The sequence below is a fragment of the Eucyclogobius newberryi genome, unplaced genomic scaffold (assembly GCF_026437365.1).
Source record: "Eucyclogobius newberryi isolate DKJ021-1_F unplaced genomic scaffold, fEucNew1.0.hap1 SCAF_8, whole genome shotgun sequence".
NCBI classification, from domain to species: Eukaryota; Metazoa; Chordata; class Actinopteri; order Gobiiformes; family Gobiidae; genus Eucyclogobius; species Eucyclogobius newberryi.
In genome coordinates, this window is record NW_027316500.1 from 28,817,417 (window position 1) to 28,836,856 (window position 19,440).

At 46.2% G+C, this 19,440-nt stretch overlaps 1 protein-coding gene across 1 annotated transcript in view; it reads left to right on the forward strand.

The window, feature by feature from the left end:
- Positions 1 to 11,006: 11,006 nt before the first annotated feature.
- The window catches only part of valopa (vertebrate ancient long opsin a), a 55,905-nt gene continuing 47,471 nt past the window's right edge, over positions 11,007 to 19,440 (forward strand). The window contains exon 1 of the mRNA XM_072437401.1: positions 11,007 to 11,449. Coding sequence (XP_072293502.1) covers positions 11,086 to 11,449 — 364 coding nt within the window. The 5' untranslated portion in view covers positions 11,007 to 11,085. The remainder of the gene's footprint in view (positions 11,450 to 19,440) is intronic.

Genomic DNA, 19,440 nt, shown 5'->3' on the forward strand with positions numbered 1-19,440 from the left:
GCTGCTGCTGCTGCTGCTTCTGCTGCTCCTGCTGCTGCTGCTGCTGTAGCTGCTGCTGCTCCTGCTGCTGCTGCTGCTGCTCCTGCTGCTGCTGCTGCTGTAGCTGCTGCTGCTGCTGCTGCTGCTGCTCCTGCTGCTGCTGCTCCTGCTGCTGCTGCTGCTGCTCCTGCTGCTGCTGCTGCTGCTCCTGCTGCTGCTGCCCCTGTAGCTGCTGCTCCTGCTGCTGCTGCTGCTGCTGCTCCTGCTGCTGCTGCTGCTGTAGCTGCTGCTGCTCCTGCTGCTGCTGCTGCTGCTGCTGCTCCTGTAGCTGCTGCTGCTGCTGCTGCTGCTGCTCCTGCTGCTGCTGCTGCTGCTCCTGTAGCTGCTGCTGCTGCTGCTGCTGCTGCTCCTGCTGCTGCTGCTGCTGCTCCTGCTAATGCTGCTGCTGTAGCTGCTGCTGCTCCTGCTGCTGCTGCTGCTGCTCCTGCTGCTGCTCCTGTAGCTGCTGCTGCTGCTCCTGCTGCTGCTGCTGCTGCTGCTCCTGCTGCTGCTGTAGCTGCTGCTGCACCTGCTGCTGCTGCTCCTGTAGCTGCTGCTGCTGCTGCTGCTCCTGCTGCTGCTGCTCCTGTAGCTGCTGCTGCTGCTCCTGCTGCTGCTGCTGCTGCTGCTGCTCCTGCTGCTGCTGCTCCTGCTGCTGCTGTAGCTGCTGCTGCTCCTGCTGCTGCTGCTCCTGTAGCTGCTGCTGCTGCTGCTGCTGCTGCTGCTCCTGCTGCTGCTGTAGCTGCTGCTGCTCCTGCTGCTGCTGCTCCTGTAGCTGCTGCTGCTGCTGCTGCTGCTGCTGCTGCTGCTGCTGCTGCTGCTGCTGCTGCTGCTGCTGCTGCTGCGTTCTGGTTGTGCTTCAATGCTTTGTGTGGTCAAATGTTATTCCCACAGGTTCATTCATTCAGGAGTTATTCTATAGAGAAAAATAAGTCCCTTCAATTGATGGAGAGGTGGTTTATTTAACCCGGGTCACTTGTATTGGGGGAGGGGTTCCATTGCTGTATAAGGGTTTGCACTCTTCTCTTTCATGTCTTAAACTGTTGTGTGATTTCTGTCATTTCTTTGTGATTTGAATGCATTTTTTCCTGTGTGTGAAGCACTTTGAATTGCCTTGTGTATGAAATGTGCTCCACAAATAAACTTGCCTTGCCCTCAACTTTTTTTTTCTTTTTTTCAATTTTTTTCCTTCTTTTTTTAATTAAAATTTTTCTTTTTTTTAATTACAATTTTTCTTTTTTTTAATTATAATTTTTCTTTTTTTTATTACAATTTTTCTTTTTTTTAATTACAATTTTTCTTTTTTTTCCGTTTTCTTTTTTTAATTAAAAAACTGTTTAATTGTTAAATTTAAATGTATTTTCAATTTTTTTCATCTCTCTTCTCCCTATGAAGAATATGAGAGGTTCTGTACATGTTCCTTTCTTCTGTATCTACTTGTGTTGCAGCACTGAACTTTCCCCACGTGTGGACAAAGAAAGGCATATCTTATCTTATCTCTTTGGTCAAGGTTCTTCAATATCTTTTAAACTGTTACGCAACCGTTCTTTTTGTCAGGACAGGAGAGTCTGTTTACCTGCTTCACACGTTTCAGCCTCCAGTCCAAGCCTCACGTGAGGGTTGGAGACGTGTCTTAAGCTGCTGGTTTTGTCAGACACTAGGGGGCGTCGGATTGTAGGCCCAGAGTACATAAGGGCACAATTATTTACTTCCTAAAGGCACCGAGACCCACCAACGTTTACAATGATCTACTGCGCCATGTTTCAATATCTTTTTATTCCTGTAACACTCAAGACTTGACTCTGTATTGTCGAAGAAGCTATGAAAGTGGACGAAAAATGCGCCAGATCTTTGAGAAACTGGTCTATTATTACTCGACCAGCTTTCAGCCCTTTAGCCTGCAACAATGTCATAATACAGATAATTATAAGCCAGTGTTTGTTTGAATCCTTCTGTAGAAACAAACCATGTCACATTCGGGCTACAGACATCGGTTCGCGCAGGAGAGCAGTTCCCATTTTTGTTTCTCTTGGCGCGCGGTGTGTTGTTTTGTCGCCGTGTACGGTTCAGCTCCGCACTCTCTGTCACTGTAATTAATCTGAAAAGGCCTGACTTCTCCTGTTTGTTCAATGCTGTCAGCAAATTCGGGGGGAAGGAGCACCACATGTCCAATAACAGCTACTGTGCCAAGATGCATGGGTAATAAAAAAGGGTTCTGCGCATCATATCAAGGTCGAGACACAAATGTGCATCGTGTGAACATTGCAAGAGTTCGTTTTAATGATGATCGGGCAAAGTTCTGTTGTTTTGACACTGGGAAAAGACTTTTGAGCAATGGTTTTGCGGCTTTTATGGTTGAATATCTGCTTCTGCTAAATGTGAAGGGTCATGTGACTTTAAGGATGGATGGAAGGACGGATGGACAGCTGGAGGATTATGTTTACCGAGGCAATTTGATCACTACGAATCAAGAAACATGTTTTCTCTGTTCAACGTGAGCTAATTGTGAGCTAATTGTGAGCTAATTGGGAGCTAATTGGGAGCTAATTGGGAGCTAATTGGGAGCTAAAGTCTAAATGATTTCCAGAGTTTGGTGATGGATCACACTTTGGACCGAGCACAGTAATGCAGAGATAAAGAATAATACAAAATAAATAAAATAAATAACAGTAAGTAATAGATAAAAGGGAAGGTTGCAACCCGGGTATCAAACACATACCACTTTCACTCACAGCAAGAAGGTCCTGGGTTTTATTTCGAGGTCAGTTCCATTGTTAGCTGTGACTTGCACATTCACCACCAGTAAGAGCTGATCATGATGTATTGTTTTGTAATAGCATCTTAATAACATGTGAAATACAAATGGAAATAAAGAGATTACTATGACAATCCCAGATCAGCGAATGGCATAAAGTAGCAGAAAGTGGCTGGTTCTTGCGTCACGGCGGGAAAGTTCTGGATTTCCGTGCCGTGGATCCTTCTGTGTGGAGTTTGCGTGTCCTGCTTGTGTCTTGGTGCGTTTCGGTTTCGCCCATCAACCCAAAACGACGAAATCCTCCTGACCAAGCTTCGTAGAAGGTTCCCCAGACGTGGCACTGCGGTCGCCCTCTGATCCTGACCGGCCTCCTTAGTGACATTTAAAGTGGAAACACTGAATTAGTTCCTTTTTAGACATTCAAAGTCATTGTTCACTTATCGAATGCATTCCGAGCATCCTAATTACTAACCTCGATGAGTTTATAAGTGCTTTTTACCACTTTCAGAGGCCAGGGCAGAATTTACACTCACCGTAAATCTACGTACATCAGCTAACAGCGCACTTCCTGCCTCGCAGAGAATAAAACGCTCCGTAGTACGACGCAGACGACACTCAGCGGTCTCATTTTCACTGCACAGGAAGAATGCCACAACAGCATAGCGACATAGAATAACACGTGCCTTACCTTCATAACGAATGAAGACGATCATATTTGGGAGATTTGATTCGACGGCCATAGAGCGTCGATGCTACAACTTAACATCAGAGGCCGATCAACAGGGCAAATGAATCGTAAACCAAAAATTGTGACACCTAGGACATTGTTATGGGTGTTGTGCTGTGTACCATCAAGCCTTCAAGTTCAAATGAGCCTTATGGTGACGCTCTTAGCCGGATCATGCATGAGTTGTGCAAAATATAGAGGATTTGAGAGTTATGGTGAACGACTGTGGTGGAATTGAAAAACGTGCGAAGCGATAATTTTAGTTTCCAATGGCGGCAAACAGGTGGCAAACGATTTACCAAAACGTTAGAGTCCAAAAAGTCTCAAAGTTGAGGTGGAGACTGACACCTGATGGTATAAAGGAACAGCAAGTTACTGTACTACTAAGAAAGTTACTGTATTTTCCGCACTATAAGGCGCACTTAAAAGCCTTTAATTTTCTCAAAAATTGACAGTGAGCCTTATAATCCAGTGCGTTTATATATGGATTCATTCTGATTGTGCTTTACTGACCTCGAAACGATTTTGTGTGGCACACGTTTTGTTTCGCTTATAGTGCGGAAAATACGGAATTCACAATTTTACGACACAACATTAATGAGCTCTTGTGTGTGTTTTTCAGAACATTTCCCACATTTCGTTCATTACTCAAATTTCTGATCATTTGGAATTTTCAGCAATTGTTAAATACGATTAAATGCTAAAAAAAAAGTTTATTCCTGGAAACATGCCATACCTTAATCACATGGCCCTAAAAAAATGCAGAATTAATTAGTTTGTATCATTTGTGATTATTCATCCATCCATCCATTTTCTACCGCTTGTTCCCTTTCGGGGTCGCGGGTGACTGGAGCCTATCCCAGTGACTTCGGGCCTTAGGCGGGGTACACCCTGGACAGTGGCCAACTTGTCGCAGGGCCAACACAGAGACACAGACATTACAGACAGTTCACGCTCACATTCATTCACTAGGGCCAATTTAGAGTCACCAATTTTTACCTAACACATGCATGTGTTTGGACGGTGGGAGGAAGCATTTATTATAATAGAATGGCAAAAAAAATGACCAGTTCAAATGATGCTAATTTTTGTAATTTTCCTCTTTTTTTTTAGATAGGCACTTCCACTTTGTCTCTCGCACTTATTCAGATAAATGGTGGAGAAATCAATCACCACTTCACCACTTCGTTTGGTGACTGAGTGTCTCGTCTGATCTGAGCCTAACTCCTCCTGATAGATTACACTGACCAGTTTCTTCACCAGTCCATCTGTATCTCAGCACTGTCGTTTTACTCGCCGGGAGCCCCCCCGAGGACCCCCATTCTCGCCCAGTCCCGCGGCTCAGGTTGATAAACAGCAAAGCAGCCAATTCCACAGGTCAGTGCTCGGCTGGAGGCTTAACGCCGTAATAGATGAGATGGGATTCAGTTGGAATAGACCGGTGCTGGACATTAGCTCCGTCACACGGCACCGAAGCCACTGTCGCTGAGCGGTCATGGGATCAACACGGACTTCTTTTTCTATATACTACATTTAGACATTCGATTTTTCATTGTACAGTTTCTCAAGTTCAAGTCCTCATTGTCAGTTCACACATAAAAAAACAACAACATATTGTCAAAAGGTTATTACTTGTTATTACATTGTGAACATTACAACAACTTCACTTTTGACTTGTTGTAGGTTGTAACTTGACTTTCGACATTAGGAAATGCAAAATGTCTGTCACAACATGTATCAGATCAAACCAGCAGCAGATATTTCCTCCCCTTTTGCATATATAAAGTAAATAAATGTGTACCGTATTTTCCAGACTATTTTTACATAGTTCTGGCCGGGGTGCGACTTATACTCCAGAGCGACTTGTATGTGATATTATTCGTTATTTTCACACTGACAACCACAAGAGGGCGCTCTAGGCTCTAAGCGGCGCAGAAGAAGAATCTGCACTTCCTCTTCCTCTGGAGTTTGTGGAGTTGTTTAGAAGTGACACAGAGGAAGAAGAATTCAATGGATTTAGTGATTTGGGGTAAAACTGATGCTTTGGTAAATTTGTTAGCATGTTCTTTATGCTATAGTTATCTGAATAACTGTTCATATGTTACGTTAACATACCAGACACTTTCCACAGTTCTGTCTGTGCCTCATGTAGCTGAAGGTGTTAGCGTTAGCATACGTACACCTATTCACCATGTTCTCTAATCTGTTATTAATTTAAACTGCATTTCAAGATGAAATGTTTGTTCTTGGTCTTGGATTTTATCAAATAAATTTCCCCCAAAAATGCGACTTATACTCCAGTGCGACTTATATATGTTTTTTTTCTTCTCTATTATGCATTTTTTGGCTGGTGCGACTGATGAATTCTCCAGAAAATACGGTATATCGCATTATCCACAGTTTTTTCACACTTGGCACTTGAAAAGCCTTTGCCAATTACGTAACTAAACACCCTTCGCTATAATTTCGTCCAGCCCGGTGCCTAACTGAACGCCCTCGCCCTTTTGGCCGTTCCCGTGCCCATCACAAGGTCGGAGCTGGCAGAGAGAACGGACAGCACCTGCCAAACTAAAGCTGCGCTCCTCGGGTCAGGAGCGGGGAGCAGCGGTGATACATCCTCATTTCGGCAATGGGCACTGGGCTGTGACAGGCCGCTTCCGCCGAGCGAGCCCACCTGATCAAAGACAGAGGAGAGTCGCTGTCTCCTCCGCTGAGCACAGAGGCGCCACTTCTCTCCAGAGGAAAAGTCAAAATATTCAATTTGATTTTCTTTTTAAAAACAAATAAAACGTACTTTAAATAATCATTTCTTAAACAAGACCGCATGCTTTTACTGACAGAGCTTTGGCCGTAGACTTCTCAAATACCGTATTTTCCGGACTATAAGTAGCACCTTTTTGGCCGCGGTACGACTTATACTTATATTTATACTTATACTCCGGAGTGACTTATATGTGTTATTTTCACACTTGCGTCGTCGTCAAGATGAAATGATTTCTCCTCAGATACTATTTGTAGAAAGTCAGTGGAATCTCTGTTCTTTTCAGATAAAGTATTTTAGACTCGACACACATTCCACCGACAGTTCCGCCGACCGAAACGGCACTCGATGGCCGGGCCGAACAATCGATCCAACCTTTGGCAGCAGGAGATCGACCGGTGGAGACGTTTGGCACCGACTGTGATGGGGTCGCGTCAGTCCCACTCTAATCTGCCCCAGGGCCGCTGCGGCTACCGAATCGGCTCACGACCGCTGAATGCGAGTTGGGAATTCATTTTGACTCCTGTAGCGCAAAGTCAATTTAACACAGCGCTTTACTTACTTACGGTGCATTTAACTACGTCTTAGTTGTTTTAGCATCCTCTGCGACGGGGAATCGTGGGGAATCGTGAGGAATCGTGGGGAATCGTGGGGAATCGTAGGGAATCGTGGGGAATTGTAGGGGATCGTGGGTGATCGAGGGGAATCGTGGAGGATTGTGAGGAATTGTGGGGAATCGTGGGGATCGTGGGGAATCGTGGGGAATCGTGGGGGATCGTGAGGAATCGTGGGGAATCGTGAGGAATCGTGGGGAATCGTGGGGAATTGTGAGGAATCGTGGTGAATCGTGAGGAATCGTGGGGAATCGTGGGTGATTGTAGGGAATCATGGGGGATCGTGGGGGATCGTGGGTGATCGAGGGGAATCGTGGAGGATCGTGAGGAATCGTGGGGAATTGTGGGGAATCGTGAGAAATCGTGGGGAATCGTGGCGGATCGTAGGTGATCGTGAGGAATTGTGGGGAATCGTGGCCATCAAACACCAAACTGATCAAAAGAGCGGCAGGATCTGACTGAACTCATAGAACACATTATCGCACGGCTGACTCCCTGTTTGTCGTCGTGCTAAACCACATTAACCCCTTAAAGTTCAAACGCACCTGCGCCGTCTTCCCCTTTTGGCACTTTCTTCTCTGTCGCAGGTGCAAAGCAAAAATTGTCTCCTTCCAAAAAAAATTACAAAACTTTTCACTGGAATTGTTGCATTTTATCCACGGATGCTAATTTTATACCGTTGCGTGTCGCTATATTTAATTGTCGTTCTAATTACTCAGCCGGTAACTGTCGAGTATATTCCGTTTTTTGGAGACGACAGCGAGACGATGATGTGGAGCTGTGGGGGCTGTGGAAACGGCAGCTGCATTTCAACTTCAAGAGCTGTTGTTAAGTTAGTTAGTTGGTTCTTGCAGTTGTATTTATCCATAATTAATATTGACAAATATATATGATATACAAATCCATACATGTTTTTGCAATAACATTTTTCTTTAACATTTATTTTTAAGAACTACTGTTGTATTGTTATTGCTACGTTAATTTCCTTCATGTTTAGATGTTTTAAATATTGCTGATCCTGGTTAAAATCTCATTGAGTCTAAAGTTAAAGGGCCGTATGAGAGGTTTTTACGATGTTCTAAGTTTGACTTTATTTGGTGAATTTATACCTGTTGTGCACATAAATGATAGTTTTACAACAATCGAGCAAGTATTTGTGGAGAAAATGTTGAAAAAGCTGTAGATGTAAACAGGAAGTGACATCACACCAGGGACACTCATTCAGTTAATGTAGAATACACAAAGAAACAACTTTTTTGACTCTCTAAACATCAATTCAATAAAATAAAGTCGCTCTCATATAGTTTTATATGTCAAATAAAAATAATTGTGACATTTGATGAGTTTTTGTCCAGTTGGGTAATTTCCTAGTGTGACGTCATCAATTACAAACAGGAAGTGAAATTATAAACCTAAAAAAATGTGCTATTCTGTGATAACATTTTTAATATTTTTTTTGTGTGCAAAATTCTTAACTTAACTTAATTTAACTTAACTGCATTTTACTTTGATGAGGTGTCCGACCTGTAGGGGGCACTTTAAATTGTAGCGTAATTGTTCAATCTAGTCCTGGTTTGGTCTTAGTTTAACCCTCTTTTAGTAAAGTTTACTTCTGATGGATGTGATAGTTTCCAGGTTTAGATGGGTCCGTTGTGCAGGCGTTGTTAAATCCCATCAGCCCCATGTGGTTTAGTCCCGGTGGTCCTTGTTCCAGACCACGGCCCGTCCTTTAGAGCTCCATAATGGTGCCGTGTTGAGGATTGTTTCGGCCGACCGAGCCACAGCCGTGTGAGATATTGATTGTAATTAGCGCTCGGCAGGAAAAGCCCACCATTTGTTAAATATGTTTGATTCATGACAACACTGGGTACGCAGAGGGCAGTCGTGTCGGAGGTGATTTAAGGCTTGATTTAACACCAAAGCCCATGTTTCACTCATTTCACCCTGGAGAGACTCAGACACAAAAGCAGAAAAGATGTTTTAGCGAACTTTATTGCGAAGTTTATTTGGCGCTCAGACCCCGGTGGAAGGCGTAGCGATCATGGGCACTCCATGATTTGATTGAATTAGATACCTTCCCCCGGAGCCTGGAGACTGGTGGTGGTAGATGTGGAGAGAATAATAGATGCAGAGGAGGAGCTGGGGAGGTGGTGGGTCGCAGATACGGTTTGAAGCGACTGAGCCATCAGCCTGAGCGCTTAAATGCTGCCGCCTGTGCGTTGATTGGAGCGGGGAGGAGTGACTGAGAGCGTTGATTGGGGATGAGGAGCAGGTGTAGGGGCCATGACGCAGACGCCCCCTGACCTTTCACCCTCCTTCTTGGCCGGGAAAAACTGCATAACCTCTTTGGGATAAGTGCAGAAACCTGGAAGAGTCCATGGTGAAGTGAGGGATCTGACTCTCACAGACGGACAGGCCACGCCCGCTTGAGTGTGATGATGGCGCTGGGGAGAGGGGTCCTTCCATGGAGGCCGACGCAGATTTAGGTTAGGTCTTCCAGGTGAACTTACGCAGGCTTCATGTGTGAAAGACAAAAGACCTGAGTCCTTTAAGAGAAGACACATGTGCTCTTAAAACAGCTGCACTAATTCAAAATATTAACATTTGGATCATTTTGAGCTATTACACATTTAATTGGCTGGACAATATTATATGTATTAGTTTGTCTTAAATTGACTTCATTGGTATTTTCTTATTTCAATCAGTGGGAAATGACACTGGAAATACACGTTACATTGATCTATTATGGCCTAATTGAATGTGTGAGATCATTATTTAAACAGCACATTATAGATGTGGACATACTTCAAATACTTCAAGTTTAGATCTGAGCTAAAGTGTATAAAACATAAGCACATCCTCTGATGGAAGAGCACTTTTACTCACTCAACTCAATCCACTGGTGAAGCTTCTCTTCCACAGGCTCTACGGCTCCACCTTATATTCAAATATGTTTTCCAATTACAATAAGCGACATGGTTATTATTGCATAAATACACTAAAACTAACTTTGTTTGGAGTGGACACCGTTTGAAAAGCGGACAGTCTAAAGTCCAGAGCTCGCGCTGGCGTCAGGAGAGAGAGCGCGAGTGAACCCGCCTCACGCACCCGGAGCCCCCCGCCTCACGCACCCGGAGCCCCCCGCCTCACGCACCCGGAGCCCCCCGCCTCACGCACCCGGAGCCCCCCTCCTCACGCACCCGGAGCCCCCCTCCTCACGCACCCGGAGCCCCCCGCCTCACACACCCGGAGCCCCCCTCCTCACACACCCGGAGCCCCCCGCCTTACACACCCGGAGCCCCCCGGAGCCCCCCTCCTCACGCACCCGGAGCCCCCCGCCTCACGGACCCGGAGCCCCCCTCCTCACGCACCCGGAGCCCCCCTCCTCACGCACCCGGAGCCCCCCGGAGCCCCCCTCCTCACGGACCCGGAGCCCCCCTCCTCACGCACCCGGAGCCCCCCGGAGCCCCCCTCCTCACGGACCCGGAGCCCCCCTCCTCACGCACCCGGAGCCCCCCGGAGCCCCCCTCCTCACGCACCCGGAGCCCCCCTCCTCACGCACCCGGAGCCCCCCTCCTCAAGGACCCAGAGCCCCCCGCCTCACCGACCCGGAGCCCCCCTCCTCACCGACCCGGAGCCCCCCTCCTCACCGACCCGGAGCCCCCCTCCTCAAGGACCCGGAGCCCCCCTCCTCAAGGACCCGGAACCCCCCTCCTCAAGGACCCGGAGCCCCCCTCCTCACCGACCCGGAGCCCCCCTCCTCAAGGACCCGGAGCCCCCCTCCTCACCGACCCGGAGCCCCCCTCCTCACCGACCCGGAGCCCCCCTCCTCAAGGACCCGGAGCCCCCCTCCTCACCGACCCGGAGCCCCCCTCCTCAAGGACCCGGAGCCCCCCTCCTCAAGGACCCGGAGCCCCCCTCCTCACCGACCCGGAGCCCCCCTCCTCAAGGACCCGGAGCCCCCCTCCTCAAGGACCCGGAGCCCCCCTCCCCACGGACGCGGGGGGCAAAGTGCGCATTGGACACTTGTCGCGCGCGGTGTTGAGCGTCTCGCGGACACGGTGGTGACGTGGAAGCGCGCGCTCCATAAAGAGCGCTCGCGCCGATGCGGCCGCTCATTACCGGCGCGTTCTGCCGCTTCTTGCGCTATGTCCGAGCGCGCGTGGACTGAGCACGAGCTGCAGGAGTGACGCGCGAGGAGGCATGGACAATGGATACTTTAAGCCTCTCGGTGAACGCCGTGTCCCACGCGGAGCCCACGCCGCAGAGCGAGGCATGGGACCCCTTCAACAAGCCCATCCCGAACGTGGAGCCGTGGAACTTCACGGTGCTCGCGGTGCTCATGTTCGTGGTCACGTCCCTGTCCCTCAGTGAGAACTTCCTCGTGATGTTCGTGACTTTCCGCTTCAAGAAGCTGCGGCAGCCGCTCAACTACATCATCGTGAACCTGGCCATCGCGGACTTCCTCGTGTCCCTCACGGGGGGCCTCATCAGCTTCCTCACCAACACGCGCGGATACTTCTTCCTCGGGCGCTGGGCGTGCGTCCTCGAGGGCTTCGCCGTCACTTTCTTCGGTGAGTCCGGTGCTCTTCAGAGTGTGTGGCCGCGGGGACAGTAGGGGTCAGTGCAGTCCAGGTTTCTCTCTTCTGCCCCGGACAAAAGCATGAATGAAACAGCTGGAGATGTTTTACTACGGGACATGATCAGTTTGTCAGACTCGCGCTGCTAAACGCGGGTTTAAAGAGAAATGCTTGTCTTTAATAAACTTTGCCTTCATTTTTGTTAACTTTAGGTTATGCCTTTAATAAATTTACACTAAAAGAAAAAAACTGCTGCCTAAACAATTGCATACGCACGATTTAACAAAAGTGTCTTGCTCATGGGACAGGCACAACATTAGAGTTCACGATGATGCTGTTGAGTATTCAGTCACGCCGGTGTTACATATCAGAAGTGTGACGTAAAGTTATAACAAAGCATAATATAAGTTGGAATTGCAATGTGCACATACAATATTTGTATATATATATTAAAATCAGGGTGTAATGAAAGACCAGAGGAACGTCCCAAAGCCCCTCACACTCACACATACAGCAGCGGTCGCTTTAAAGGCCAATTCAAGCAGAAATGTTTCGAGAAGTGCTTTTAAAAATTGGCCACTTCAGCGCTTTGTGTGCGAGGAGGGAGCGGAGCGGGCCCCGGGGTGCAGTTACTCTCCGTGTGTCACGTAGTCTGCAGCCTGGACCGTGGACGGACTTGCGGAGGTGAGGATGAGAGTTTCGGATCCGGCAGTTTATGAGAAGCCGGTGCAGATGAGCGAGAGTGCGGGTGATGGTGTCGTGTGGGCGTGAGTGAGGATCTCGGCAGCGGAGCTTGTAATGTGTTCGAGCGTGTTCAGAAGCGTTCGGGGAAACAGGAATCTATTGCAAAAGTCCAGGCGTGAGGGAAATGAACGAGTGGATGAGTGTTGGAGCAACCGAGTTCTGGAGAGGAGAGAGTTATGGAGGCGGGCGATGTGTTATGAAGGTCCAGGGTGAAGCTCGCGGAGTGAAACTTCTAAAGCGGTGGTCTGGAAGCCGCATATGAGCACCGCGTTATTGCTTTTGAAGTTGAGGATGTTGGACGATGACCAGGGTCGGAGTTCTTCTGGACGTTTGAGAGAAACGGAGGGGGAAGACTGGCCCGTGGTTTGGCGGAGATGTAAAGTTTGGAAGATGAGTAAATGTTTCCGTGTGATTTGCCAGAGTGGAAGCATGTGCATGATGAACAGGAGCGGGTCAAGCGCTGACCCCTGTGGTACATGGACGGTGAAGAAATTAGCCCAATATATTTGATGCGGCGATCAAGGAGGAAATAAATATTGTGTTGCAATTAACTGCATATTAAACAGTAATTTGACTTGGTTCGTGGGTCATAAAGTCGGATATCTCGTAGAAAATATATATATTTTCGCAGTTTGATGTTATACAGTAGTAGCTAGTGTTGCTTTCTTTATTAGATATTGTTGATGGATAAAAAATATATGACATGTAGCATCTAATTATTACGTTTTATTCTTATTTTCAGCTGTTCAGTATGTTTGTAATGTTCAGCAACAAACCTTTCACGCCTTCAGTGTTTATTTCACTGGTTCCTTGATGTGAAGTACTTTGAGTGCCCATTTCAGGTTTAAAAACATTTGGATTTAAAATATACCGTACTCTCAGCCACCTACAAAACACAAGCTTATTTTTATTTTTTTTTAATTGAAAGCAGTTTTTGATTTCAAGACTGCAGAACGTTGAATGCGTGAGTTGCCACAGTGCGGCCCGACGTGCTGCACAATGGCACTCGCCTCATCTCCGTGCTGTGATTGTCCAGCCTCTGTATAAAGCCCGTCTAAGACCCGCCGCAGCTCCAGCCCAAGTCCATAAAACTCAATTCAAGTCGGCGCATCTCTGTTTCCAGACACGAGCTCAGCGCATCGCTCCGAGCATGAGTCTTCATAAACAACCCGCTCGCGCCGTGACCGACAATATCCTCGAGCTAAGTCGGCACACCGGGGGCCCTCTGCGGACCCCGGGAAAACAAAGCTATTTCAGCCGAAGAAGGAGATCTAGATTTGGTAATACAATGTTTATTCTTCTGTACAACTCAAGACTTTATAGATAAAAGTTGTTTCTTGGTTGTGGCTTGTCGTGCAAAATGTGGCAAACTGGCCATCACCGCATCATTCTCACAGCCTGAAGGATTTGCACGTTCTCCTTGTGATTGTGGGTTGCCGCTGAGGCCACGGTAGAAGTGACATTCTCCGTTCTGGTCAGCCGTCCCTGGATGGAGGATCTGCCTTCTCTTTCGATAGTTAAGCGTTTGCGTAACTCCTCTGTCCCTCATAAGCACGCTAATGATAAAACCCGGCTCCGACAGTTTGCTGCATGTCCTTTCCCAGTCTCGTCCCCAGTTCCCGCAGCGCAGTCCTGTCCAATAAAGACTACGGGCGAAAAAAAACATAAAAAAAAACATAGAGCAGCCCAAGTCACGTGGCATACAACACTAAAACTCACTGTCTCACCATATTATATTGTGATTTCTGCCGGATTTTTCGGACTATAAGTCGCACTGGAGTATAAGTCGCACCAGCCAAAAAATGCATAATAGAGAAGTAATAAAACATATATAAGTTGCACTGGAGTATGAAATGCGGTTGCAAGTGTGAAAATAACAAATAATATCACATATAAGTCGCTCCGGAGTATAAGTATGTAAGTATAAGTCGCACCCCGGCCAAAACTGTGCGATTTATAGTCCGGAAAATACAGTAAAAATCACAATATAACACTAAAACTCACTGTCTCACCATGTTATATTGTGATTTTTATATGTTTTTACTGTTATGAAGCACTTTGAGTTACTTTTGCATGAACTGTGCTCTTCAAATAAACCTTGATTGATTGCTCCCAAAGACACGGGCTTATCCCAAGACAGAGCATCGGGTCAGAAAGTGTACTCAGCCCTAGACGTCTCATTGGATTTGTTAAACGGGCTTCTGAGTCACAGGACGGAGGCTCTGGGACGGGGCAGATTCACCGACGCAGACGAACGCCACAATTACGAGCAATGAAACGGTGGAAATATGACAGGATTCGTACGGTCGTCTCTCTCCAATCACGCGCTCGGATTATCGGATTTCACCCACACTTAAAACATATCTAGGACAAACCGGGGCGGTGCCGGAGATTTAAGCGAATTATAAGACAACTCCGGGATTACACGTGAACGAGCTCTCGGTGTACGAACGAGTGGCGGTCGCTGTGTGATTATTAATTGATTGCTGTGATGAGGCCAATTTAAGCCAGAACAAACGATCTTATCAGGCTTTATCTGTGGCATCTGTTCCTTTTCTGTTTCTGCGAGTACGAGCGGCGCCAACGCGGTGTCTCTAGTGCCACGTCTCGACCGGCGCGTTGGGGCGAGATACAAATATTGCACAGTTATTCTCAGAGGAAACAAATATGACTGAATTAGGGGCGATAATGATGGCGATAACTTATGAATGCGCTTTATTTTGAATTGTTTGGGTTGCTTTACAGAGGGAAATGAGCTAAAATGTAAAAAAAATGTGTAAAGAATAGAAGTGTAGCAGACTTTGAGGTTGTGTGGGGCTTTCATGTTGCCGTCTGTTTGTCTGCCTCGGGACTGGTTCACTTTCACACTGAGCTGTGTCAAATTAAATGAACTCTGATGGAATCAATATCAACCGTCATCTGCAGGGGGCACTGTCAATATTGACTCCAGACTACAGCAAAGATGTACTTTGTACGCTTTCACAGCAGGCAAAAGAGATCATTATTATATTCTTGTTTTTTGACTTTTTTCATGCTATTGAAGATCTGTGTCTGTAATTCTTGTTATGTAATGTGGACTGTGTTGGTTTTAAATTAATTCCAATAATTACAAATCTTAAAAAAAAAAAAAAAAATCCCATTTGTAGTGAATGTCCTGTGCTGTGATAAGAGATCTCACAATATTTCAAATTAATGTATTTGCTACAAAGTCGCATTAAACCCCAAGAACCAGAAGCTATAATGACCAGTAAGAGCCGATGCACTGTCTTTGAGGAAACCATCATGAAGGCGCGGCCTGGTGACAGGTGACTTCACCTGGTCCTGAGGCCGAGTGCAGGAGAAGGCCTCTTCAGGCTGAGGAGGTACAGAGAGGTACAGAGAGGTACAGTCTCAGTGAGGTACAGTGAGGTACAGTGAGGTACAGAGAGGTACAGTGAGGTAGAGAGTACAGTGAGGTACAGTGAGGTACAGTGAGGTACAGAGAGGTAGAGAGTACAGTGAGGTACAGTGAGGTACAGTGAGGTACAGAGAGGTACAGTGAGGTACAGTGAGGTAGAGAGGTACAGTGAGGTACAGTGAGGTACAGAGAGGTACAGTGAGGTAGAGAGTACAGTGAGGTACAGTGAGGTACAGTGAGGTACAGAGAGGTACAGTGAGGTACAGTGAGGTACAGTGAGGTAGAGAGGTACAGTGAGGTACAGTCTCAGTGAGGTACAGTGAGGTACAGTGAGGTACAGAGAGGTACAGTGAGGTAGAGAGGTACAGTGAGGTACAGTCTCAGTGAGGTACAGTGAGGTACAGTGAGGTACAGTGAGGTACAGTGAGGTAGAGAGGTACAGTGAGGTACAGTCTCAGTGAGGTACAGTGAGATACAGTGAGGTACAGAGAGGTACAGTGAGGTACAGTGAGGTACTGTGAGGTACAGAGACGTACAGTCTCAGTGAGGTACAGTGAGGTACAGAGAGGTACAGTGAGGTACAGTCTCAGGGAGGTACAGTGAGGTACAGTCTCAGTGAGGTACAGTGAGGTACAGAGGTACAGTGAGGTACAGTGAGGTACAGAGAGGTACAGTGAGGTACAGTGAGGTACAGAGAGGTACAGTCTCAGTGAGGTACAGTGAGGTACAGAGAGGTACAGTGAGGTACAGTCTCAGTGAGGTACAGTGAGGTACAGTCTCAGTGAGGTACAGTGAGGTACAGAGGTACAGTGAGGTACAGTGAGGTACAGTGAGGTACAGTGAGGTACAGAGAGGTACAGTCTCAGTGAGGTACAGTGAGGTACAGTGAGGTACAGTGAGGTACAGTCTCAGTGAGGTACAGTGAGGTACAGTGAGGTACAGTGAGGTACAGAGAGGTACAGTCTCAGTGAGGTACAGTGAGGTACAGTGAGGTACAGTGAGGTACAGTCTCAGTGAGGTACAGTGAGGTACAGTGAGGTACAGTCTCAGTGAGGTACAGTGAGGTACAGAGGTACAGTGAGGTACAGTGAGGTACAGTCTCAGTGAGGTACAGAGGTACAGAGAGGTACAGTCAGGTACAGTGAGGTACAGTCTCAGTGAGGTACAGCGGTACAGTGAGGTACAGTGGTACAGTGAGGTACAGTGAGGTACAGCGGTACAGTGAGGTACAGTGGTACAGTGAGGTACAGTGAGGTACAGTCTCAGTGAGGTACAGAGGTACAGTGAGGTACAGTGAGGTACAGTCTCAGTGAGGTACAGAGGTACAGTGAGGTACAGTGAGGTACAGTGAGGTACAGTCTCAGTGAGGTACAGTGAGGTACAGAGAGGTACAGAGAGGTACAGTGAGGTACAGAGAGGTACAGTGAGGTACAGTCAGGTACAGTGAGGTACAGTGAGGTACAGTGAGGTACAGTCAGGTAAAGTGAGGTACAGTGAGGTACAGTGAGGTACAGTCAGGTACAGTGAGGTACAGTGAGGTACAGTCAGGTACAGTGAGGTACGCAGAGCCGATCCACGCGTTTATCTGAGAAGGAACAGATTTCACGCAAGTTTTAATTCGTTTTAAACTGAATTTGATTAGTTTGTATTGAGACTAATGAGGCACAAACGATTCTAAATGGATTAATTAGTCATTATTAAACAGCACTGATATTAGAGATAGTCTGATATATATATTTAATTCTCCTGCACACGTGGATATTGTGTTTAGACCCAAACTATTGCTGCTTAAAGAACAAACGGGACGAGGCAGCTCTCTCCCGTGTACGTTTGTGATTAAATGTAAATGTAAATGAGTTTCTCTGGACTTATCAGTGGATAAAACAGAAATGAAAAATGAAATCTGCCATGTCTGTTGTCCAAACATCTTTGTTTATAGAGTCTAAATCAGAAGTGCTCTTGGGATCTAAGTTGGGGTTCCTGTTCCTTTAACCTCGTGCCTACAACAGGGACTCGCTCTCAGCTTGAACATCCTTTTCTGTTTTTCTTTTGGTATTTCCATCTGAAGAAAACACCAAAGGAAAATGCAGTGTCTAAATGAGGTCCAGATGCAGTGAGGACCAGGATATGGTGGGACTGACCTTCAGGCTGGCAAACGCCTCTCTGTTCATCCACGTCTGTCGTCTTCCTCATGTCGCTGAAGTCTGTGCATGTCCGGAGATAAAGGGGCACTGCGTCACTTTTGTAGTGGCTTCATTACAAAGGGCTCACACCGAGAAGGAAATAGAGCCTTCGTTTTCCATTTGCAGATTGAGATTGACTCCTGGACGAATGGGATCTCACAGACTTGAATCATAGAGAGATGTCGGTGTAATCCCTCATTCGTCCAGGCGTGTTCCATAGTAGAAAAAGCTTCAGTTGTAGTCATCTGGACTCAGTTTGAAAAATAGACGTTTCGACTCTCATCCAAGAGTCATTGTCAATAAAAGAATTTAGGTCGAGAACTCCGATATTAATACTATTCTGTGGTAAGACCCGCCCATTGGGAGGAGCCTTCCTGAAGTAGAAAGAGTTGTTTGTTTCAACAGAAACTCCCCCCTTGTATCTACCGAGCTAGCCTATTCAGAATCTTAATGGGCTATTAGAAACCTCTTTGTCTTTGTGAGACCCTGGCTCAAACACCCTGAGTACCTGATTAGCATCTGAATTTCCTCTACCTTTCCAGGGGTTCAGTAACCCATTATAAATAACAGGAAGATTAAACCTTAGCCCTCCATTTCTGTTTAAAGAAGGTCTATCTTTTTTAACAAAAATAGCTTCCTTGACTCCTCTTTCAAACCATCTTTTCTCCCTGCTTAAAACCTTCACCTTTTTTTTTTGTTAAAAAAGAAAGACCTTCTTTAAACAGAAATGGAGGGCTAAGGTTTAATCTTCCTGTTATTTATAATGGGTTACTGAACCCCTGGAAAGGTAGAGGACATTCAGATGCTAATCAGGTACTCAGGGTGGTTGAGCCAGGGTCTCACAAAGACAAAGAGGTTTCTAATAGCCCATTAAGATTCTGAATAGGCTAGCTCGGTAGATACAAGGGGGAGTTTCTGTTGAAACAAACAACTCTTTCTACTTCAGGAAGGCTCCTCCCAATGGGCGGGTCTTACCACAGAACAGTATTAATATCGGAGTTCTCGATCTAAATTCTTTTATTGACAATGACTCTTGGATGAGAGTCGAAATGTCTATTTTTCAAACTGAGTCCAGATGACTACAACTGAAGCTTTTTCTACTATCATAGAGAGATGTTAAAACGTGTGCCGAGGTGCACAACGTCTGAAAAAAGTTTCTTTACAATTCAGATTTTCACAATCTTGGAATTACTAAAAATGTATGTCGTTTTGTGAATGGCTGAAATTGGCCTTGAGATTAAAAAGTATGATACAGGAACAATATGGAACTGCAGGATAGAGTTTAAAAGAACTGCAGGATAGAGTTTAAAATAACTGCAGAATAGAGTTTAAAAGAACCGCAGGATAGAGTTTAAAAGAACTGCAGGATAGAGTTTAAAAGAACTGCAGGATAGAGTTTAAAATAACTGCAGAATAGAGTTTAAAAGAACCGCAGGATAGAGTTTAAAAGAACTGCAGGATAGAGTTTAAAAGAACTGCAGAATAGAGTTTAAAAGAACCGCAGGATAGAGTTTAAAAGAACTGCAGGATAGAGTTTAAAAGAACTGCAGGATAGAGTTTAAAATAACTGCAGAATAGAGTTTAAAAGAACCGCAGGATAGAGTTTAAAAGAACTGCAGGATAGAGTTTAAAAGAACTGCAGAATAGAGTTTAAAAGAACT